General features: G+C 45.7%; 1 protein-coding gene across 2 annotated transcripts in view; it reads right to left on the bottom strand.

Moving 5' to 3' along the window:
- The window catches only part of CLCN2 (chloride voltage-gated channel 2), a 223752-nt gene that overhangs the window by 88038 nt on the left and 111327 nt on the right, over positions 1–24387 (bottom strand). For both annotated transcript variants that reach the window (XM_075340340.1, XM_075340341.1), the window contains exons 9-13: positions 21113–21197; positions 13092–13193; positions 1105–1189; positions 845–1000; positions 644–713 (exon numbers count right to left, since the gene is read on the bottom strand). In XM_075340340.1, coding sequence (XP_075196455.1) covers positions 644–713; positions 845–1000; positions 1105–1189; positions 13092–13193; positions 21113–21197 — 498 coding nt within the window. The remainder of the gene's footprint in view (positions 1–643; positions 714–844; positions 1001–1104; positions 1190–13091; positions 13194–21112; positions 21198–24387) is intronic.

Below are 24387 nucleotides of genomic sequence, written 5' to 3'. Positions count from 1 at the left end.
AAAAGTATTCTACTACAAAAGCAATTGTACCAACATCTCAACTTATCATCACCCATACAGAAGAGAAGTTGGATTGCTTGGACCCCCACAAATGGGATCCCAAGTTCCATGCATACACATTGCCACTCCATTTAAAGTCTATGGAATTAACAGAGATAATCAAGAACAACACACACCTATAACTATCAGTCCCATAGATCGATATGGTTATAAATATTTGTCACCTGCTTTCGTAAACTGTTGCAGTCCCACTAGTTGGATCCCCGAGGCATTGCAAATATTACATATCCATAAATTAGGTGGTAAGTGTGAGATCTTCATACTACTCCTTTGAGGTATAAGGGAGTTTAAAACAGACACAGAAACATCTGGTCTATACTAGGGGTGGTCTTTCGGAGGTCTTTCCTGGTATATCTTTTTTTCTTCAGTACAGTTGAAAGTACTAAAAGAACATGTGACAATCTATCTCCGTCTAGCAGGCAATTGTCAGCCTGAGTTTATTCTTTCCTCAATATAAATTACAGATATAAATAAAGTCACTGAACTTCTCAAAGAGTTTATTAAGTTTTTGAAGTATCCAATTGTAACCTGTTACTTTATCTAACTCACTATGTTGCTGCTATATAAACATTATATAACTCACCAATTACAAATACTGGCATGAATGCTCCACAAGGAACTGGAAGAGTGGTGGCCAAAGCAGACATCCAAAACTAAGAGAAAAAGATGGTCAGCAATACAAGATAATACAAATGTAAAAATAACATAAATAGAACAAGAAGCAAAGGAGAATACATAGACAATAACTGATATATGGCACTTAAATACACCAACTTCAACGTACCTTCATTAGAATGAAGACCACTAGACTGACAAATACGTTGGTTTTGGGGTTTTTCCAGGCGTTGGAAGCACCTCTAAACATAAAGTCCTCAGAGACCCCTTGCTGAGCCCACGTACAGTTATCAAACAGTGTAACTAATGTATCTTTCTGTGTCAGCTAAGGAGACAGGAGGTTATGATATCAGTACAATATGCATTATGCTTTTCAGGCGTGTAGTTATATCTACCTCAATCCACCAGTGTAGACTTAAGTAGACTTACCTGACCAGCCATGAACTGACCGAATCCTGGTGGGAAAGTCAGAGTAGATATGAGTAAAGTGACCACAGCAGGAAACAGAAGACGCCTGCAGGTTAAGTGTCAGCAATCAGTGTGCTGCTCATTAAGACATCTGTAACCTTATTACTAAAAGCTCATTGTAATAATGTTATTTCTATTCACTTACAATTGCATTCCATGAAAAATTATGAGCTGAATCTGTTCTTGCATGGTGGCTATCAGAGTTGACAGATTAACACCTTTCCACAAGATATGGCTAAAAGTATAGGCAACCCTCCTATTTATTTACTTGGGGGGTTTAGTCACACCCATTGCAAACAGAAGCATAAGACCAAGCACACAGTTACGTAAAGAAAGTATATGGATTCTACTGAAAAGCTCAAGTGAGTTTAAATATGGCACTCACAGGAGGCCACAAGTCAAGGCCGCTTTACACGCAACGACATCGCTAAAGAGATATCATTGGGGTCACGGAATTCGTGAAGCACATCCGGCCTCGTTAGCATCGTTGTTGCGTGTGACACCTACGAGTGACCACTAACGATCCAAAATACTCACCACATCATTGATCGTTGAAACGTCGTTCATTTCCCAAATATCGTTGCTCATTTTGGATGCAGGTTGTTCAACATTCCTGAGGCAGCACACATCGCTACATGTGACACCCCAGGAACGACGAACAACAGCGTTCCTGCGTCCTCCAGCAACGAGGTGGGAGTGACGTGAATGCGGCTGCTCTCCGCCCCTATTGGTGGCCCGCTGATTGACGTCGCTGTGACGCCGCACGGACCTCCCCCTTAAAAAAGAGGTTGTTCGCCGCCCACAGCGATGTCGTTAGGAAGGTAAGTATGTGTAACACGTCCTAGCGATATTGTTCGCCACATGCAGCGATTTGCCCGTGACGCACAAACGATGGGGGCGGGTGCAATCGCTAGCGACATCGCTAGCAATGTTGCAGCGTGTAAAGCGGCCTTCAGTTTGTAAAATTTGGTTTCCTACATCTGTCTGTGCCCCTTAAATGGTGCTGTAGTGCACATTTGGTGCTGGCTTTTTGTTTTTTCTTCATTGAATTGGTCGGTGGTTGACCTCCACCTTGCTATGCACCCCAATTTGGGATGTATTCCATCTGTCTGGATTTTGGCGGTTGGTGACTGTTCACATTAAGTCATCAGGCTTTGTCCACAGGCTATTTACTTCATGCAGCATTTGCTTGGACCTGTCCCGCCCACAGCCATGACTCAGTCATGGGTACGGGATTGAAATAGACCAGGTGGGTGCTGCTAAGAGCAGTTCTACTATTCATATGTGAGGCCGTATGGCACATTTTATAAAAATATTTTAGTGTAGGACTGCTTCAAATGAGATTTGCTGTGACGTGGCGAAGCAGCTCAAGAAATTGCAATTTTTTGCCAAAAATCTCAAAACATTTTTTATAATAAGTACAGTTTGGAATGTTTAGTGCTGTAGTGCACATTTGGTGCTGGCTTTTTGTTTTTTCTTCATTGAATTGGTCGGTGGTTGACCTCCACCTTGCTATGCACCCCAATGTTCACATTAAGTCATCAGGCTTTGTCCACAGGCTATTTACTTCATGCAGCATTTGCTTGGACCTGTCCCGCCCACAGCCATGACTCAGTCATGGGTACGGGATTGAAATAGACCAGGTGAGTGCTGCTAAGAGCAGTTCTACTATTCATATGTGAGGCCGTATGGCACATTTTATAAAAATATTTTAGTGTAGGACTGCTTCAAATGAGATTTGCCGTGACGTGGCGAAGCAGCTCAAGAAATTGCAATTTTTTGCCAAAAATCTCAAAACATTTTTTATAATAAGTACAGTTTGGAATGTTTAGTGCTGTAGTGCACATTTGGTGCTGGCTTTTTGTTTTTTCTTCATTGAATTGGTCGGTGGTTGACCTCCACCTTGCTATGCACCCCAATTTGAGATGTATTCCATCTGTCTGGATTTTGGCGGTTGGTGACTGTTCACATTAAGTCATCAGGCTTTGTCCACAGGCTATTTACTTCATGCAGCATTTGCTTGGACCTGTCCCGCCCACAGCCATGACTCAGTCATGGGTACGGGATTGAAATAGACCAGGTGAGTGCTGCTAAGAGCAGTTCTACTATTCATATGTGAGGCCGTATGGCACATTTTATAAAAATATTTTAGTGTAGGACTGCTTCAAATGAGATTTGCCGTGACGTGGCGAAGCAGCTCAAGAAATTGCAATTTTTTGCCAAAAATCTCAAAAAATTTTTTATAATAAGTACAGTTTGGAATGTTTAGTGCTGTAGTGCACATTTGGTGCTGGCTTTTTGTTTTTTCTTCATTGAATTGGTCGGTGGTTGACCTCCACCTTGCTATGCACCCCAATTTGGGATGTATTCCATCTGTCTGGATTTTGGCGGTTGGTGACTGTTCACATTAAGTCATCAGGCTTTGTCCACAGGCTATTTACTTCATGCAGCATTTGCTTGGACCTGTCCCGCCCACAGCCATGACTCAGTCATGGGTACGGGATTGAAATAGACCAGGTGAGTGCTGCTAAGAGCAGTTCTACTATTCATATGTGAGGCCGTATGGCACATTTTATAAAAATATTTTAGTGTAGGACTGCTTCAAATGAGATTTGCCGTGACGTGGCGAAGCAGCTCAAGAAATTGCAATTTTTTGCCAAAAATCTCAAAAATTTTTTTATAATAAGTACAGTTTGGAATGTTTAGTGCTGTAGTGCACATTTGGTGCTGGCTTTTTGTTTTTTCTTCATTGAATTGGTCGGTGGTTGACCTCCACCTTGCTATGCACCCCAATTTGGGATGTATTCCATCTGTCTGGATTTTGGCGGTTGGTGACTGTTCACATTAAGTCATCAGGCTATGTCCACAGGCTATTTACTTCATGCAGCATTTGCTTGGACCTGTCCCGCCCACAGCCATGACTCAGTCATGGGTACGGGATTGAAATAGACCAGGTGAGTGCTGCTAAGAGCAGTTCTACTATTCATATGTGAGGCCGTATGGCACATTTTATAAAAATATTTTAGTGTAGGACTGCTTCAAATGAGATTTGCCGTGACGTGGCGAAGCAGCTCAAGAAATTGCAATTTTTTGCCAAAAATCTCAAAAAATTTTTTATAAGTACAGTTTGGAATGTTTAGTGCTGTAGTGCACATTTGGTGCTGGCTTTTTGTTTTTTCTTCATTGAATTGGTCGGTGGTTGACCTCCACCTTGCTATGCACCCCAATTTGGGATGTATTCCATCTGTCTGGATTTTGGCGGTTGGTGACTGTTCACATTAAGTCATCAGGCTTTGTCCACAGGCTATTTACTTCATGCAGCATTTGCTTGGACCTGTCCCGCCCACAGCCATGACTCAGTCATGGGTACGGGATTGAAATAGACCAGGTGAGTGCTGCTAAGAGCAGTTCTACTATTCATATGTGAGGCCGTATGGCACATTTTATAAAAATATTTTAGTGTAGGACTGCTTCAAATGAGATTTGCCGTGACGTGGCGAAGCAGCTCAAGAAATTGCAATTTTTTGCCAAAAATCTCAAAAATTTTTTTATAATAAGTACAGTTTGGAATGTTTAGTGCTGTAGTGCACATTTGGTGCTGGCTTTTTGTTTTTTCTTCATTGAATTGGTCGGTGGTTGACCTCCACCTTGCTATGCACCCCAATTTGGGATGTATTCCATCTGTCTGGATTTTGGCGGTTGGTGACTGTTCACATTAAGTCATCAGGCTTTGTCCACAGGCTATTTACTTCATGCAGCATTTGCTTGGACCTGTCCCGCCCACAGCCATGACTCAGTCATGGGTACGGGATTGAAATAGACCAGGTGAGTGCTGCTAAGAGCAGTTCTACTATTCATATGTGAGGCCGTATGGCACATTTTATAAAAATATTTTAGTGTAGGACTGCTTCAAATGAGATTTGCCGTGACGTGGCGAAGCAGCTCAAGAAATTGCAATTTTTTGCCAAAAATCTCAAATTTTTTTTTATAATAAGTACAGTTTGGAATGTTTAGTGCTGTAGTGCACATTTGGTGCTGGCTTTTTGTTTTTTCTTCATTGAATTGGTCGGTGGTTGACCTCCACCTTGCTATGCACCCCAATTTGGGATGTATTCCATCTGTCTGGATTTTGGCGGTTGGTGACTGTTCACATTAAGTCATCAGGCTTTGTCCACAGGCTATTTACTTCATGCAGCATTTGCTTGGACCTGTCCCGCCCACAGCCATGACTCAGTCATGGGTACGGGATTGAAATAGACCAGGTGAGTGCTGCTAAGAGCAGTTCTACTATTCATATGTGAGGCCGTATGGCACATTTTATAAAAATATTTTAGTGTAGGACTGCTTCAAATGAGATTTGCCGTGACGTGGCGAAGCAGCTCAAGAAATTGCAATTTTTTGCCAAAAATCTCAAAAAATTTTTTATAATAAGTACAGTTTGGAATGTTTAGTGCTGTAGTGCACATTTGGTGCTGGCTTTTTGTTTTTTCTTCATTGAATTGGTCGGTGGTTGACCTCCACCTTGCTATGCACCCCAATTTGGGATGTATTCCATCTGTCTGGATTTTGGCGGTTGGTGACTGTTCACATTAAGTCATCAGGCTTTGTCCACAGGCTATTTACTTCATGCAGCATTTGCTTGGACCTGTCCCGCCCACAGCCATGACTCAGTCATGGGTACGGGATTGAAATAGACCAGGTGAGTGCTGCTAAGAGCAGTTCTACTATTCATATGTGAGGCCGTATGGCACATTTTATAAAAATATTTTAGTGTAGGACTGCTTCAAATGAGATTTGCCGTGACGTGGCGAAGCAGCTCAAGAAATTGCAATTTTTTGCCAAAAATCTCAAAAATTTTTTTTATAATAAGTACAGTTTGGAATGTTTAGTGCTGTAGTGCACATTTGGTGCTGGCTTTTTGTTTTTTCTACATTTGGCTATCTAGCAGGTTACTGGACTGGCGGATGGTTAGAGAACACTACATATTAGATTGCACACCGCATAATATACAGTTAGGTCCAGAAATTTTGGACTGCGACAGAATCTTCATGATTTGGGCTCTGTATGCCACTATTTTTTATACAAAATAAAATAACTGAGATGCAATTGAAGTTTAATTAAAGGTGTTAAACAAAAATATCCTGTGAAACAAATTGCAACCATTTTTCTACAAAGCCTCCTCATTTCATGGGCTCCAAAGTAATTGGACAAAGTAACTTTACCATAAAAAAAAAGTAAATTTTTAATACTTTGTAGAGAATCCTTTGAAGGCAATGATTGCATGAAGTCTGGAAGCCATAGACGTCACAAAACGCTGGCTTTTCTCTTTTGTGATGCTTTGTCAGGCTTTAACTGTAGCTGACTTCAGTTGTTACTTGTGTGTAATTTGTCTTAAGCATGTGAATGTCTTCTTGATGGAGATGAGATCTGGTGATAGACTTAGCCATTGCAGATTACAGTTCTTTACCTTAAAATACTCCTGTGTTGCTTTCGCAGTATGTGTTGGTCATTATCCATCTGTACTGTGACGCCCCGTCCAATCTACCTTGCTGCATTTGATTGAATCTGAGCAGAAACTATAGCTCTGTACACTTCAGTATTCATCCAGCTGCTTGTCTTCAGTCACATCATTAATAAACACTAGTGACCCAGTGCCTTTAGAAGCCATGCATGTCCATGCCATCACACTGTCTCCACCATGTTTTTTGGAGGATGTGGTGTACTTTGGATCATGAGCCGTTCCAAGCCTTTACTATACTTTCTTCTTCCCATCATTGTGATACAGGTTGATCTTAGGGGTACTTTGCACGCTGCGACATCGCTAGCCGATGCTAGCGATGCCGAGCGCGATAGTACCCGCCCCCGTCGCACATGCGATATCTTGTGATAGCTGCCGTAGCGAACATTATCGCTACGACAGCTTCACACGCACTTACCTGCCCTGCGACGTCACTCTGGCCGGCAACCCGCCTCCTTCCTAAGGGGGTGGGTCGTGCGGCGTCACAGCGACGTCACACGGCAGGCAGCCAATAGAAGTGGAGGGGCGGAGATGAGCGGGACGTAAACATCCCGCCCACCTCCTTTCTTCCGCATAGCCGGTGGAGGCAGGTAAGGAGATGTTCCTCGCTCCTGTGGCTTCACACACAGCGATGTCTGCTGCCGCAGGAACGAGGAACAACATCCTATCTCCTATTGGTGCGACATTATAGAAATGACCGTCGCTACACAGATCGCCGATTTACGGTGCTTTTGCGATCGTTTATCGGCGCATCTAGGCTTTACACGTTGCGACGTTTTTAAGGGCGCCGGATGTGCGTCACTTTCGATTTGACCCCGACGATATCGCAGTAGCGATGACGCAAAGTGCAAAGTACCCTTTAGTTTCATCTGCCCAAACAATGCTTTTCCAGAATTGGGCTGGCTTCTTTAGATGTTCTTCTGGCAAAGTCTTATGTGGCCTGTCTATTTTTAAGGCTAATTAATGATCTTCCTTTTGTGGTGAACACTCTGTATTCGATTTCATAAAGTCTTCTACTTATGGTAGACTTAAGCCCCCGTCACATTTAGCGACTTACCAGCGATCCCGAAAACGATGCGACCTGATAAGGATCGCTGGTAAGTCGCTGGGAGGTCGCTGGTGAGATGTCACACAGTCAGACCTTACCAACGACTCAGTAACGATACAGGTCGCAGTAGCGACCTGTATAACGATCTCTGCTGTCATTAGGACCCTGTCACACAGTGTCAAACATAGCGATGCGTCCTGCCCAGCAGGAAATCGCCTTTGAAGAAAATGGTCCAGGACATTCAGCAGCGACCGGCGACCTCACAGCAGGGGCCAGGTCGTTGCTAGATGTCACACATAACGAGATCACTAGCGAGATCGCTATTGCGTCACGAAAACCATGACTCAGCAGCGATGTCGCTAGCGATGTCGCTTAGTGAGACGTGGCCTTTAGATATTGAAAAACTTCTTGGAAAGTGTTCTTTACTTGGGTGGATGTTATGAAGGGATTTTTCTTTTCCATGGAAATGATTCTGCAACTATACAGCATTGTTGTCTTCCTTAGATGTCCAGACCTTTTTGAGTTATGAAGCTCACCAGTACGCCCCCTTTTTTTTTTTGCAGAATTTGCAAACTGTTGATTTGGACACCCCTAAAATCTCTGATATATCTCTGATTGATAGATTTATTCTTTTTTCAGCCTAATGATGTTCTGTTTCTTTTCCATTCAGAGCTCTTTTGACCGCATGTTGTGGGTTCACAGTAACAGCTGCTAAAAGCAAATGTAACACCTGGAATCAGCTCCAGACCATTTAACGGCTTAAGGGATTAATGAGGAAATAGCCCATGAAAGAGCTTTAAGATAATTGTCCAAATACTTTTGGTCCTTTGAAAAAAACCAGGTACATAATAAAAAGTGGAAGAGCTGAAATTCAATGAAAGCTAAACCCTTCCTCCAATTAGAATGTGAATACTCTCAAATTAAAGCTGAGAGTCTGCACTTTAAAGGGAACCTGTCATCAGAAATTTAGCTTGAAACTTAAAAGTTTCCCCCCTCTGCAGCTCGTGGGCTGCATTCTAGCAAGGTTCCTGTACTTTTTGTGGCCCCTTTTAAACCAAATTAAATACTTTATAAACTTGTACCTTTTGCTATGTAAATTTTGTAAATCGTCCATGGGGGCGGGCTCTCTGCTGACCGTTGCTGTTCCTGCAGCACATTGACGCCGTCCCCCCACGCTCCATTTCATCCATCAGGACGCCGCCCACTGCGCCCGAGGTGCCGCCCAAGCCAGGATCGCTGGTGACGTGTGTCACAAGCACGAGATTATGGGCTGCGCTGTGATTGCATCGCAAGTGCCCGCCCATAATCTCGTGGACGCGCTTTCCCCCACTGCCTCCAGCGTTCTGCGCAAGCGCTCGCCGGCCAAATGACCCGACGTCACCTCCTTCCCATCTTACCCTGCAGCAGGGCAAGATGGGAAAGAGGTGACGTCGGGTCATCTTGCCAGCAAGCGCTTGCGCAGAACGCTGGAGGAAGAAGGGAAAGTGCGGTCACGAGGTTATGGGCGGCACTTGCTGATGACACTCACAGCACCGCCCATAACCTCGTGCCTGCGCAAAACGTCACCAGCGGTCACACGTGCACACAGTGCACAGTCTCGCTACAGTCGCACAGCGCATGCGCGGGACCACGGGCGCCCAGGGGCGGCGTCCTGAGATATGAAATTCAGCATTGGGGGGCGGCGTAAATCTGCTGGAGGAACAGCAACTGTCACCAGAGAGCCCGCCCCCATGGACGATTTACAAAATTTATATAGCAAAAGGTACAAGTTTATAAAGTAATTTGGTTTAAAAGGGGCCACAAAAAGTACAGGAACCTTGCTAGAATGCAGCCCAGGAGCTGCAGAGGGGGAAACTTTTAGGTTTAAAGCAAAATTTCTGATGACAGGTTCCCTTTAAGACCATTTTGATTATATAACTGTATCTTGAATTTATTTGGTAAACAGCTAAAAGGCCAAAACTTGTGTCACTGACCAAATATAACTGGACCTAACTGTAAATGATAAAGGCATGAAGCTTTATTTAAGGCTTACCACAGAAGGAGAAAGTTAATGATACAGCATATAAACTTGCTTTAGATAAAGGAGGGCTTCCAAGTTCGTGGAACAGTTTTTGCACAAAGCAAAGTCCATAAATGCATTTTGTGAAGATTGTGGTGTGCAGGGACTTTAGTGGCCTGCACATAGCCCGACCTCAACCCCATTGAACACCTTTGGGATTAACTAGATTGTGAGCCAAGCTCTCTCTTCCAACGTTAGCATCTGACCTCAGAGATTTGTTTTTTGGCTGAATTCTCACAGATAGCCTTCCCAAAAGAGTGAAAGCTGTTGTAGCTGCAAAGGGGGCCAGGCATCATATTAACACTAATGATTTTTGATTGGAAGAAACACATACAGATTTGAAGTTTGGTGTTAAAATACCTTTGGCCATATAGTGTGCTGCCCCAATAAAAACACATAGAGTGCTACATATTACTGCATTGCATAGTGAAATCACATTCAGTGATGTATTGCAGAACAGTCATGACCTGGCTGCAATGTGGAGACAGAAAAAAGTAAATCAAATGGTTTCCTAGGAACTGATAGCCAGGAGAGGGAATGAAGAACTGTATGTGACCATGGTTAGCGCTGAATGGTATAATTATGTTATCACTGCTAATAAAATCAGTTGAATAACCAAATAGAAGGGACTGGAAGAAAAATAAACATTTCATGAGACTAAGCTTCAAGAAGACCAAAGTGGTGTATTAATCGGAATCTATTAGCAGGTTTTTTCTATGTAATCTAAGGATATCATTATGGTGGGGTTTAAAATACTGAATTCAGTTATGTGTCTCCTGTCACACTGTGTGCTATTGTTTTCTTATAATTAAAGGGAACCTGTCAGCAGAGATTTTGCACTATACCTAAAAGATTCCCCCTCTGCAGCTCCTGGGCTGCATTCTGGAAAGGTTCCTGTTGCTATTGTGCCCCCTTTGAGACCTAAATAAAGACTTTATAAAGTCTTAACTTTTTGTATGCAAATCTTTTTTTTATAGTCACGGGGGCGGGCTGTCTTGCGTCGGTTATTCTCCCTCCTGCCGCTTTACGCCGTCCCCCATCGTTCATTTCCATACATGAGGACGCCGCCCAGTGCTCCCGAGGTCTCGCACATGCCCAGTGCCACTCTCGCGGGACTGAGCACTGTGCACAGTGTGACCGCTGGTGACGTGATTGCACATGCGTGAGATTATGGGTGGCGCTGTGATTATCATCAGCAAGTACCCGCCCATAATCTCGTGCCCGCGCTTCTCACTCTGCCTCCACCGTTATGCGCAAGCGCTGGCCATCTGACCCCACGTCACCTCTTACCCATCTAGCCCTGGAGCAGGAAATAGATGGGTAAGAGATGACAAGAGATGACATGCCCAAAAAAGCCATACACTTTTATACAATCTGACCACTGCATTTTCAATGAACAAAAATAGGTGAAAAATGCTACTAACTTAGCTGCAAGCTGTGTGTGAACCTAGCCGTACAGACTCTCATTAGACCTCGTCTTTATTTTAGCAAAGGTATCGGAGCCTTAATTCTGTTTGCCATTTTCAGTAGATATTTACAGCATCATCCGGCCAATAATGCAGGAGATACAATTAACTGTTGTTTTCATGTTACAGCACCGCAGTAATAAATAGCAAAATACACAGTCATAAATGACAAAGAAACATATAACCCTGCTGAAAATGAATTGTTATTTCAATGAAACCAAGCATCGGAGCCTAATTTATACTGCTCAGCTCCACTGAAGTAACAAGATCCATATAATAAGGAATTTCCAGACTTTATTCAGTTACTTTTAGTTATTTTCCTGTGCAATTTAAGCAGTGTTCACTATGGAAGTTATGTCACTATGGATAATATGACAGCAATTGAATAACGTGGCCATTTGATGCCCAAGTGGATGCACACAGGTGTGAGTGAGCTGACATGGGGGGGCCAAAGGGAACAATGTCAAATATAAGTACTGTATACATTAACGCTTAGGCCCCTTTCACATTGTGTTTTGACCTCCGTTCAAAGGCCCCGTCGGGCTTCCATCCGAACCCCCCACAAAACAGGTTTCGGAAACATGCGCCGATAGGGCCCTTGACTATAATGGTGCAGACGGAGTCACTATGTGCTCTGTTGTGCACCATTTTCGGGAGTATATGCAGTCTACTACATCTGAGTGTCCGCCTCCAGAAAGCGTATACTCCCGAAAATGGTGCACTCTGTTAGGAGTCTCGACACAGAAAATAGCCAGATATCCCTCCGGGAAGGACCTAGCCAAGGAGTGGCTCTTTTTAGGAAACCACCATAACCCCCATATTAAGTGGACCTTTTAATCAATTTCCAACTCTTTGATGAGTTTAAAGATATTACAAGGGAAATACCAAGGCCAGGTATCCATCCACAGACAGCTGTTTCGGGGTATTGACCCTCATCAGTGTGGAGTAGGATTCTGGCTAGGTGGGAGCAATGCCTAGTAAACCAGCAAGACAAAACCATCACTGATCTCGGGGAGATAAGCCAGAGAAAAATATCTTTAAACTTGTCAAAGAGTTGGATATTGATTAAAAGGGCCAATTAATATGGTGGTTATGGTGGTTTCCTAAAAAGTGCCACTCCTTGGCTAGGTCCTTCCTGGAGGGATATCTGGCTATTTTCTTTGTCGAGACTCCTAACAGAGGCTCCATGGACCTTTTTGATTTGCATACTTCCAAGGGGGCAATGCACTTAGGATTTCACTGTGTTGAGCGCCTTTGCTGGCTGCCGGCAGTATTTTCTCTGGCTGGTCTCCCTGAGATCAGTGATTGTTTTGTCTTACTGAAAATGGTGCACGACAGAGCACACGGTAACACCGTCTGCACCATTATAGTCAATGGCCACGCTGGTGCATGCGTACCAAACCCATTTTGTGGGGCGTTTGGATGAAAGCCCCGAAGGGACCACTGAACAGAGATCACAACGTAGTGTGAACGCGGCCTTATTTTTTTATTTCTTACTGGGTTTGAAATCTGAAATAATAATCGGAAGCCTGAAAAAAAAATGTAAATATTGGTTCTTCCCATATTTCAATGCACGTGTGTAATTTTCTAATTATTAGCATTCGTTCACATGAACTGGCAAACCTGCTGGAGACCCCACTACCAAATCAGAAAGCCCATGTTAGATATATTTGATTTTTCTATTTAAAAAAAAATGCACTTTTCTTAATAAGATCTCAATATTCGTATTTGTACATTGCAAGTCCCATTAGGTGTAAAAAACATGAAGCTGTTAAGCAGTTCACTGAATTTCTGCTAGAAAAGCCCTATCTGGTCAAGGATCAGTGCTCAGATAAATGAATTTCTAGACATACTCACTTTTTCATAAGAAATTTGTTAATTGCCTTTTGTTTCCTCATGAACTCTACAATCTTGCGATTGAGGTAGACAAACAATGCGCCTCCAAATCCACTAGCGATCCTGCAGGAAATGAGACTCGTCAGAAGCTGTATAAAAAGGACTGGTAACATATAATGCAATTTTATATATATATATATATATATATATATATATACCTATATATATATATATATATATATATATATATACGGTATATATACTTATCTCCTGATACATGTGAATGGGGTTGGGTTATGATTCCTTGGGTGGTCTGGACAATAGCTATGTAGGGAAATTTGTATAAGATCTAATCCTAACTAGCGGGGTTACACCTTTATTCTGGTTAGTGATCATGGTGCCAGCAGTCAGTCCCTCCCAGAGGAGCAAGTGAAGGTATAGCCTACCTATATCCCACCACATCTGGCAGTGAGAATACTTTTTAAAATGGTGCAAATGTTCAGTAGTGTTGTACCTAGCATCAATTTTGGCTATGTTGCAGGAAATTCTAGGTGGACAGCAGAAACTGTATAGTTCTGTGTTTTGGATGCTACAACCAGGGATGCTGGTTATTCATGGAATTGCTAATTAAACAATGATTTAATACTTCCGACTAGTCGGTTTATACTATGCCTATTTCCAGGGGTGGGATTCAGCCGGTTCTGTCCGGTTCTGGAAAACCGGTTGTTAAAATAGTAGCCGGTTCCCAGAACCGGCAAGAAACAGCTCTGGCGATCCGGTTCCATGTATTCATTTGTGTTAGTGTCTCTTTAAGACACTAGCACAAATGAATCTCCATACCTCCGTGCCGCACTTCCTGGTTCAGTGAAGCCTGTCAGCTCCCTGACCCGGCATGCAGCGACGCGCTGACGTTGCAGAGAGGTCACTGCAGTGTGAGGAGGTAGCGCCTCCTCCTGCCGTCTGTCAGCGTCACTGTGACTGCAGAGAGCCGCAGAGGACGGAAGACAGAGAAGCAGCCGCCGGTGTTTGGAGCAGGTAAGCGCTTATAGAGCCGAAGATACAGGGAGAGGGGACGCATAAGAGGGCAGCTATATGGGGAGAAAGGCTACATAAGAGGGCAGCTATATGGGGAGAGAGGCTACATAAGAGGGCAGCTATATGGAGAGAGAGGCTACATAAGAGGGCAGCTATATGGGGAGAGAGGCTACATAAGAGGGCAGCTATATGGGGAGAGAGGCTACATAAGAGGGCAGCTATATGGGGAGAGAGGCTGCATAAAGATGGCAGCTATATGGGGAGAGAGGCTGCATAAAGATGGCAGCTATATGGGGAGAGAGGCTGCATAACGATGGCAGCTATATGGGGAGAGAGGCTGCATAAAGAGGGCAGCTATATGGGGAGAGAGGCTGCATAAAGAGGGCAGCTATATGGGGAGAGAGGCTGCATAAAGAGGGCAGCTATATGGGGAGAGAGGCTGCATAAAGAGGGCAGCTATATGGGGAGAGAGGCTGCATAAAGAGGGCAGCTATATGGGGAGATGAGCAGCATAAAGATGGCAGCTATATGGGGAGAGGGGCTGCATAAGAGGGCAGCTATATGGGGAAAGGAGGCCACATAAGATGGGAGCTATATGGGGAGAGGGGCTGCATAGATGGGAGCTATATGGGGAGAGGAGGCCACAAAAGATGGCAGCTATATGGGGAGAGGGGCTGCATAGATTTGAGCTATATGGGAAAAGGAGCACATGGGATAAGATCTGCTGGGAAAAGAAGCCATGATGGGATGGGATCTGTATGGGGAAGGTCGTCTGTTCCAATTTTAGCAGGGCTCCTTTAGTAATAATTTTTAAAAATTGTAGAACAACCATTTAATACAATATGACTGACAGTGACGGGAACAACTGATGCTGGACAGGAGAGGGAAGGTATAGGAGGGGAAGGAGATTTTACTTTAAATTACTTGTATTTTTGGGTTGAGGAAAGTGCGTGAAAATGGGTGTGGCTAACAAAATGGGTGTGGTTACAGAATGGGTGCGGTTTTCAAATGGGCGGAGTTTACAGAGAACCTGTTAAAAATTTGAATCCCACCCCTGCCTATTTCCATCAACTCCCATGATTTGCTGAATTATTTGTTAATTATACACACAGAACTATGCATCAGAACTACCGTCCCCCTACAGGATTTGTCTTTTTCTCATATCTGAGGGATCTTTTTGTGTTGCTATATTTATTTATTTTACTCACTTATATAGCGCTATTAATTCCCCAACGCTTTACAGACGTGATCATCACTGTGCCCATTGGAGCTCACAATCTAAATTCCCTACCTGTATGTCTTTGGAGTGTGGGAAGAAATTGGAGAACCTGGAGGAAACCCACGCAAACACGGGGAGAACATACAAACTCATTGGAGATGCTTTCCTTGGTGGGATTTGGACCCAGGACTGCAAGACTGCAGCTGCAGACACGTACACACACACAAACAACAAAAATCACTGAGAAACCACCAAATATGAACCCACTTTAAAGTAACCCTCCTGTTCAAAATGAAAAATATTTTGCCAATATACATGGTACCCGCCTTTTGATCAATCCTCTTGCGGTTTCTCTGTTTTCATACTTATTTTTCATTGTGTTAAATCAGCAAGATTTTAAATGAAGAGTATCTTATGTCCACTATTCATTTGCCATGTATAGTCAAATTTGCATTTTGAAACGGGGGCGACATTGTCAAATTGAACCCAAGACTAACCTCTGCTGTCATCCCTTACGCTTTCAAACATACAACAATCACCTCTATGTCCTGCTTTTGCAGATATCACCACTATGCTGCCCAGAATCCCAGAGTCTCTATCAGCCATATTCTTCTTTCTTCTCACCACGCTTCCTAAAGGTGGTGTCACACACAGCGACGACGACAACGACGTCGCTGCTACGTCACCATTTTCTGTGACGTTGCAGCGACGTCCCGTCGCTGTGTGTGACATCCAGCAACGAGCTGGCCCCTGCTGTGAGGTCGTTGCTCGTTGCTGAATGTCCTGCTTCATTTTTTCGTCGTCGCTCTCCCGCTGTGACGCACAGATCGCTGTGTGTGACAGCGACGAAATGAAGCGAGCAGGGAGCAGGAGCCGGCGTCTGGCAGCTGCGGAAAGCTGTAACCACTGTAAACATCGGGTAACCAAGGGAAGACCTTTCCCTGGTTACCCGATATTTACCTTTGCTACCAGCCTCCGCCGCTCTTGCTGCTAGTGCCAGCTCCCGATGTGTACTGTAGCTAGGAGAGCAAGGAGCCAGCGCTAAGCAGTGTGCGCGTGTTACACGTCGTGGCTCTCTTGTTGCAAGGAATGAGGTGGTCCCCCATTCCTTGTCGGCCACGAGCCCTACTGCTCAGCAGCACCAAAGGTCTGGGAGACTGTGCAGTCTGCAGGAGTTGCCTTGTCTGAGACACAGCAGAAGGGTGACACCTAGTGGTTCTCCCCTTGCAGGGAATGGAGCGGTCTCCCATCCCTTGCCTGCCACGAGCTCTCCTGCTCAGCATCATGGAGGCTCTGGGAAGTTGCGCAGTGTGCAAAGAATAGATGCTCAGGGAAGCAGCAAGACTTCCCATGTCTCTGCACAATGTGAAACCGGGGATTCCGCCTTTATGACCCAGAGGCAGGAGGATGAGCATTTGCTCCATGTGACGTCTTCTGATTCGCTCACTGATATCACACGGCCCCATGACGAGGCTGGTGATGTGCTGAATCCTGACTGGCTGGGCCAGGACGTCACGAACCCTGATTGAGTCACGCACGTCTCGCGCCCGCCCTTGGGTGGAGCTACACCTCCTTAAAAGCTCCCCCTGCCATCATGGCGGTGCGCGACCGTCCTTCTATGTTTGGATGTCTGGCAGCGTGCTGCCACGCCACTGTACAGACGTCATTGTCTTTCGTGGGCTTTGCCCTTGCTGCTCAGGCAGCACCTGGTTTGCAGGCCGTGTTCCTGCCTTGCTGCTCCGGCAGTATCTCCTTCAACAGGCCGTGTTCCTGTCCCAGGTGAGCTCCTCGAGTCTCCACCGGACTCACCTGGTTATTTGAAGCACACGTGCGTGGGCACCTCTGTGCTACCCTCGTGCCATATCCTGTGACTCCCGCTGGCACACGTGCGTAGGCACCTCTGTGCGTCCCCGTGCAACAGGTACACCGTACGAGAAGCCCCGAGCCATACAACCCTCACGGGTTAGGGCGGACCGGTGTACATAGATCGTCTGTGACGTTCCAGACGATCACTAGTAGCAACCCGCTCACTCTTTCCTGACCATAGCAGCGGTCCCTTACACCGCACAGTGGACCTTGACCGGCGGAAGCTGTCCATTTCCCATCTTGGCACGCTTCCCCGGGTCCCCCTCGTAACATGCGCGGCTCCCTGCTCTCTGCACTGTGACATGTAGCTGCAGTACACATCGGGTTAATTAACCCGATGTGCACTGTAGCTAGGAGAGCAAGGAGCCAGCGCTAAGCAGTGTGCGCGGCTCCCTGCTCTCTGCAGATGTAGCAACGTTATGATCGCTGCTGCGTCGCTGTGTTTGACAGCTAAGCAGCGATCATAACAGCGACTTACAAGGTCGCTGATACGTCACAGAAAATGGTGACGTAACAGCGATGTCGTTGTCGTTATGTGTGACACCAGCTTAACACTCAATGTGGACAAAACCAAACTCATTATCTTTACTCCAATTCGCTCAACCTCCCCCCCTTTCCCCCAAGAGAACCTATCACAATGAATTACATCACATTTACCCCTGTGTCACAAGTTGGCCTCTTTGGAGTAACCTTTGACTCAGTCTTGTTCTTTAAACCACACAACTATTACCACCTTCTGCTGCCTCCAACTCTAAAATATTTCTAGAATTTGTCCTTTTCTCAATCCTGAATCTATGATAATGTTAGTGCATGCCCTCATCATCTCCTGCCTTGCCTGTGGCAAAATCCATTTCTGTGGCCTCTTGACTCACACTCTTACATCTCCCAAGTCCAGCTTGAACTCTGCTGCCTGATTACCAACCACTCTCCTCACTACTCGTCCACCTCTCCTCTCTGCCAAACCCTCCACAGCCTTCCAATTCCCCAGCAAATCCAGTGTAAACTACTAGCAATGAACTAGGCTGTCTATAATGTCTCCTCCATATATTTCTAACCTAATCTCCAGATACCATCCCACATGTAATCGCTGGTCCAAGAAGCCCTCCTTCTCATCTTAGCACTTATATATTCCTCACCCAATCGTTTTTTCCCGAACATCCCCAATCTTCTTGAATTCAGTGCCTCAAACATGTCCGACTGTCTTCCACATTTAGAACTTTCAGAGGCAACTCAAGGACTGATCAATTCAGGAAAGCCTGAAATAGTCCCATTGCCACCTCACAACAACAAGCAGAGCTGCTGCAAGCCCCAACCCAATGTCTCCCGTGCGAGTGAATGGCGCACACTGAATGGTGCACACTGGGGGTAACAAGAAGGTGTTCGGATGTAGTGTGCAACAATAAAAAAAAAAAAAAAAAAAAGATTAAAAAAGCCCGAACACCCTCCCCCTGAAATATTCTGCTTATGGCTGGCTGTATGTGGGCGGAGACTCAAACTGCCAATCAGTGACTTGACCCGGGGTTCAGGTCAAGCTCGAGCCTGTGGAGCTAGGCTTGTTTGCTGCTGGCGGACAGAGCCTCGATGGAACCGCTCGTCTCTACCCGTGAATATAGAGTCCCTCTGTCTGTACCAATGTGTCAGCTAGTTTGCTTTATTTTATGACTGTAATATATGTGTTATATGAATGTGATACTTTTCAATTGTACAGAGCCAGGGAATAAATGGAGCTTTAAAAACAAATAATATAAATATAATCCAAATTCACCATAGGGATATTACCATTGGAGTCATTTATGTTGTATCAAAAGAATATGTCATTATAGAATCGCTCTCAGTAAAAAAAAAATATTGCCTAATCTCTTCTAAATATATACGAGATGTAGTGTGGATGCATTAAAATACGCACCAACTGGCTTTCCTGGTTTCTTGTACTGTTCTGATCCTCTTCTGGACCAGGTGACTATAAATCAGACTCGCCGGCTCACACAGGAGTTTGTGAATTTTAAAATGTAAGTCTACAGAGCTTCGTTTGGAGGCTCCATAGACTTACATAGGTGGAAGTAGCATCGCCTTACTGTAGTACCTGTGTTAACCAGCAAAGATGAGGAGGACTCAGAAGAGGGATGGGAACCACGGACGAATCCGATCCATAAGTATTTTAATGCATCTACACTCCATGCAGATTCCCTTCCATTGACTAAAGTGGAGAGCTGATTCAAATTTCTGCTATGACAAACTTGACTATAATATGCTTTACATAGTTGCTCAGAATTTGAGTAGCAGCCACCAGATCTGTGATAATCATGCTACTCACTAGACACCTTATGTTAAAGAATAGGTTGTCCCATTCTTTGATGTTAAGGCCCCGTTACACGCAACAACGTATCTAACGGGGTCACAGATTCCGTGACGCACATCCGGCATCGTTAGCGACGTCGTTGCGTGGGACACCAACGAGCGGCCGTTAACGATGGAAAATACTCACCAAATCGTCCATCGTTGACACGTCGTTCATTTTCAAAAAAACGTTGATTGTTGAGGACGTAGGTTGTTCGTCGTTCCCGGGGCAGCACACATCGCTATGTGTGACACCTCGGGAACGACGAACTGCAGCTTACCTGCGGCTGCCGGCAATGAGGAAGGAAGGAGGTGGGCGGGATGTTACGGTCGCTCATCTCCGCCCCTCGGCTTCTATTGGGTGGCCGCTTAGTGACGCCGCTGTGTCGCTGCACGAACCACCCCCTTAGAAAGGAGGCGGTTCGCCGGCCACAGCGACGTCGCTTGGCACGTAAGTCCGTGTGACGGCTCCTAACGATATTGTGCGCCACGGGCAGCGATTTGCCCGTGACGCACAAATGACGGGGGTGGGTACGCTCACTAGCGATATCGCTGCGTGTAAAGCCCCCTTTATTCTAAAAAATTGCATCAATTGCTCTGGATGAGAGATGAGCAAACTTGAGGTTCCATAAAAAAACAGAGTTCAGGTTTGGAGATCAGGTGCCTTATGTATGCAAACAACTCGCGCAAGCATCGCTGTGCTCAGTACACTCGGTGCTCAGCATTTGATCAGTGTTTCAACAGCTTGCACTGGGGGTAACAACAGCATGATTGGATGTAGTGTACACCAAACAAAAAAAATGGAAAAACCCCGCCAACCACCCCCGGAAGAGATCTGTTTATGGCTGGCTGCATGTATATAGAGACCCGAATTGCCCAATTAGTGACTTCCACTGGAGTTCAGGTCAAATCAGAGTCCAAACCAAACTTTTTCTAAAGTCTGGCTGAACCCGCCGAACAGAACTTCCACTGGTTCGCTCATCTCTACTCTGGATTATACATTATGATTTTGGGAAGAGTAAGACAGAAACGACTGAAGAGTCAAACTACAAACACTGTTGTCCTAAGGATGGTATGAGAATATAACCAAACCTGTACATCTGCAAGACTGGCATTTAGGATAACAACAACTTAACCTTTGAGTAAATTCTTCTGGTCATGGGTGGAGAAAAGTAAGTGGGAAGTGTGACAATTTAGGATGTTTGCCAGATCAGATTGGATGACATTCCGGCCTGCCCGAAAAAAATGGTCAATGGGAATTACAACAACACTTCTATTTATGCAGCTGCTCTCAGACAGAGTAGGCTTCGTTTTACATAAGAGTAACAATTGTAGTCTCTTTCCATAACAGACCTTTAAGTATAAGATCCTACATAGATAGCATTAAGCTACAACTGTACCAAGAAATGACCAGAGGAATAAAAAGCGGCTCAGTCATTTAGATACAGCATAGATCAGAATAGTGGGTCAAAAGGGAAAAGGGTCTTCAGGAAGAAGCCAAAAATTGCTTGGTCATTTGCAACTACACTATAATTGGGTTAACAAAGTAAATGCTTCAATAATTAGTCCAAAAACTGACACCGACCCGATTACTGCAAATGCTGGGAGTTCTTGAAGGTCAAAGGGAAAATCCAGGCGAAAACGGGTTTTAAACAATGCAGTGATCGTCTCTGAAAGAAGCAACAAAACAGAGCGGAGTAAAATTAAGAGCACAGACAACATGGTCAAATAAGTGACAGAGGCGGTCTCTTCAGTAGGGGTTACCCCAAGAAATCCTTAGCCTAGAACAATTATTAACATGCCATCCCAACTCACACTAACTGCACAGTGATAGGGTTTTCATTAGAAGACACCGCCAGAGGGAGCAAAATAGAGATATACGGTCAGAAAATATATAATATATGCATTTCCCTTTTTTGTATTGGATTACAGAAATAAATTAACTTTTTGATGATATTCTAATTTATTGAGATGCACTTGTACATCCAGAGGCAGCTTTTGACACATAACCATGGGGTTTTTTTTAAGTCTAAATCCCCATAAATCTAAAATATGGTGTTACAGAGACACAGATTAGACTAGAAACATTCACACATCACAACTTGCTACCATGTTTCCCATGAATATGGGGTGGGGAAAAGGATGAATATACATTTGATATTAACACATGTTCCACTCATTGACGCCGACGCAGAGGGGTCCGCGGGGGAAGACCGTGAACATTCATTTTCCATTAACAGGCAACCCAAACACTGACGCCCCAAAAAATATAAGACATCTGCTGCAAATAAGCCCTAGCGCAACTTTGGGAGCAAAAAACAAAAAAGACCCTGTGTTAGTTACAGAGAAACACGGAATCTAAAAGTATGTGCATACAGTGTCATTTAGTTTTCCCAGCCTAAAAGAGACTGTATGCACAAAAATGGCATCAGATGTTTTCCTTTTTCCTAAGACAGAATTGCTGTCAATTTTGCCGTCATTTTGGACCGACTTTCATTCCATAACTTTAGGTTCAGGGTGGCTTTGTAACGAGGTGCCAGGGGTGCCTCGGGGATTGTAGTCGTGGCCCCTTCTGCTAGGCTTACCCCTGGTGCCGCCGTCACTTTGGGGACAGGAGATGACTTGGTGGGGCAGAGTGTGGTGGTGCAGACGCCATCGTCAGTTGTACAGAGACTCTGCAGACATGGATCAATTGAACCAGCAGGCATTTTTTATTACGTGCTTTTCTTCACAGAGGCACAACAATTCAGGTGACTTCACACTTTTTGGCTGAGGGGAAAAACCTGTTCCTGACGTCTCCTCCAGTGGGGATGTGCCCGGCTAATCCTCTTCACCTGGCTCCCACTACGGCTACCCACAGACCGGACCCACACCAGTACTGCTTCACACTTGAGGTTACGCCTTCTCCTCTTCTCTCCGGCTTTCCTATTCACCCAGCTCCCACACTCTGCCCCTTCTCTGCTTCTTCTCTCCCGTCCCGGACTCAACTGCCTGCTAGTTCTAGTTTTTTTTCCTTAACAACTCTCCTCCCTCCCCTTTCTGCTGCCGGCTCCTCCTTTCCTCTGCCCTGTTTCTGTGGAGACAGCCGTCCCACCCGGCCACTAGGGGATCCCACTAAAACAGTGTAATAATCATTAAAACATTTTTATTAAATCACATCAACATTCCGGGGAAACTGTACCTCATTGTAAGGGGTCTGCCCACCCCTTACACACCTCCCCTCTTTAAGCCTAAGCCTCCCGGCAAGGCACAAAACTAAAAACACATTCATGTAATCAAGTCATGGTACTAAAACTATAAACATGTCCACCTTAGGGCACACGCAAGGGGCGCACCAGTCCGGCACCCGGAGTCCCTCCTGGGAGCTCCCGGTCTTAGTAGATGGCGTGCCCGGAGGCCTTCAGTAAGCACTCCCGGTCTTTGCAGGGCTTCTGCCCGGAGGCTTGTGCAGCACTCCCGGTCTTAGTAGGCAGGAACATTAAACCACAAAGCCTTTTTCAACAACACGGAGGAGCCCCTGGCTCAGTCCAGCGTCAGGCTCCTTCCGGGCTCAGCAGCTTGAACAAATTGCAAACAGCAGAACTTCTCCGGCTCTGAACAATGCCGGTATCTAACATAAACAGGTTCATTGGCTCCCGGTCTTGGCAGTTCACTCAGGGTGATAAGCCCATTGCCATTCAGCCCGTTGAGCTTTCACGTAGTCAGACAATGACTGACCAGGCAACCGGCGCAGCCTCTGGAAGGGCTCATAATTGACGGTTGGCTCCGGTGTCGCAGTCTCCGGTCTTGTCTCCTCAACCCCCGACGGGGGTGACGGGGTCGCTGCACGGGACGGCTGGGGGCTGCCCATGACGATTACCGGGTGAGTCACCAGACTCTGTTGTATAGCCAGCACCGCCGGGGTCCCCTTCTCTGGGTCGGCGCTCGGTCCGGTCATGATTTCAGGTGCCACCGCCAGTGTGCTTTTCGGGTGGGAGATCTCAGCTAGTACCGGTCTTTGCTGTGCACGTCGCCGGTATTGGCATTCCTCCCACTCGATTTCTTGCTGCCATTGGGCAGCCTCTTGGGTAGTGGGCATCCGGGTCACTCCTACCGCAAAGAGGCCTCGGCATCCCACCTCTCTCATGAACCGCACCTTCTCTCCCGGGTATAAAGTGTGGAGGCGTTGTGGTAGGCCCTCGGTGTTCAGGTTCACCCGGTTGTAAAAGTAGTGATCGCCGGTCTCTTCATCCTCGATGAAACCATAGCCTTCTTTCTGGTTAAACTTCACCACAGTCCCGATGGTACACTGGCGTTCAAATTCCTCACTCCGGGGACCGGCCATCATTTCACGGGCTACGGTCTTGGCCAGTAGTCTCTCCTGTACCGGGTCGGGTTCTGGTGATGGGGACTTCCGTTGAGTCTGGGACGACGGCTGCACTGGATCCCAGAAGAAACCCCAGTTGTCCTTTTCTAGCTCCCGGGCGTGTGGTTCTTCCGGGGCCGGAACTGCTGCGGGGGTTGAGGATCCCACAGCGACTGGCGGGGGTATCTCCGGACACGTGTATGGAGTTCGCAGAAGTCTGTTTCCCGACGGCAGCTGTGCGGTATAAGTCGCTCGGACCTTGGTCGTAGTCTCTCCGGTCGCGGCGTCCCAGGTGGTAACCCAGGTAACCTTCGTGGGCCGCTCTGATCCTCCGGCCACAGCCGGTAAGTTAGGTGTGAGTCCTTCCGCCGCCGCAGCCGCAGTCGGCTTCGGGTGACCTCTGTTCAGGCTAGTCGCGACCAACGCAGCCACCGCAGCTTGCTGTCTTTCTGAGTTCTCCATCTTGCTCGACGTCACTTTTGGAGTAGTTGCTTCTGGTAATGGCGTCGGGGACA

Source organism: Anomaloglossus baeobatrachus, chromosome 3 (assembly GCF_048569485.1).
Source record: "Anomaloglossus baeobatrachus isolate aAnoBae1 chromosome 3, aAnoBae1.hap1, whole genome shotgun sequence".
Taxonomy (NCBI): Eukaryota; Metazoa; Chordata; class Amphibia; order Anura; family Aromobatidae; genus Anomaloglossus; species Anomaloglossus baeobatrachus.
The sequence above is the reverse complement of the archived record's forward strand: the minus strand, read 5'-3'. Positions and strand labels throughout refer to the sequence as shown.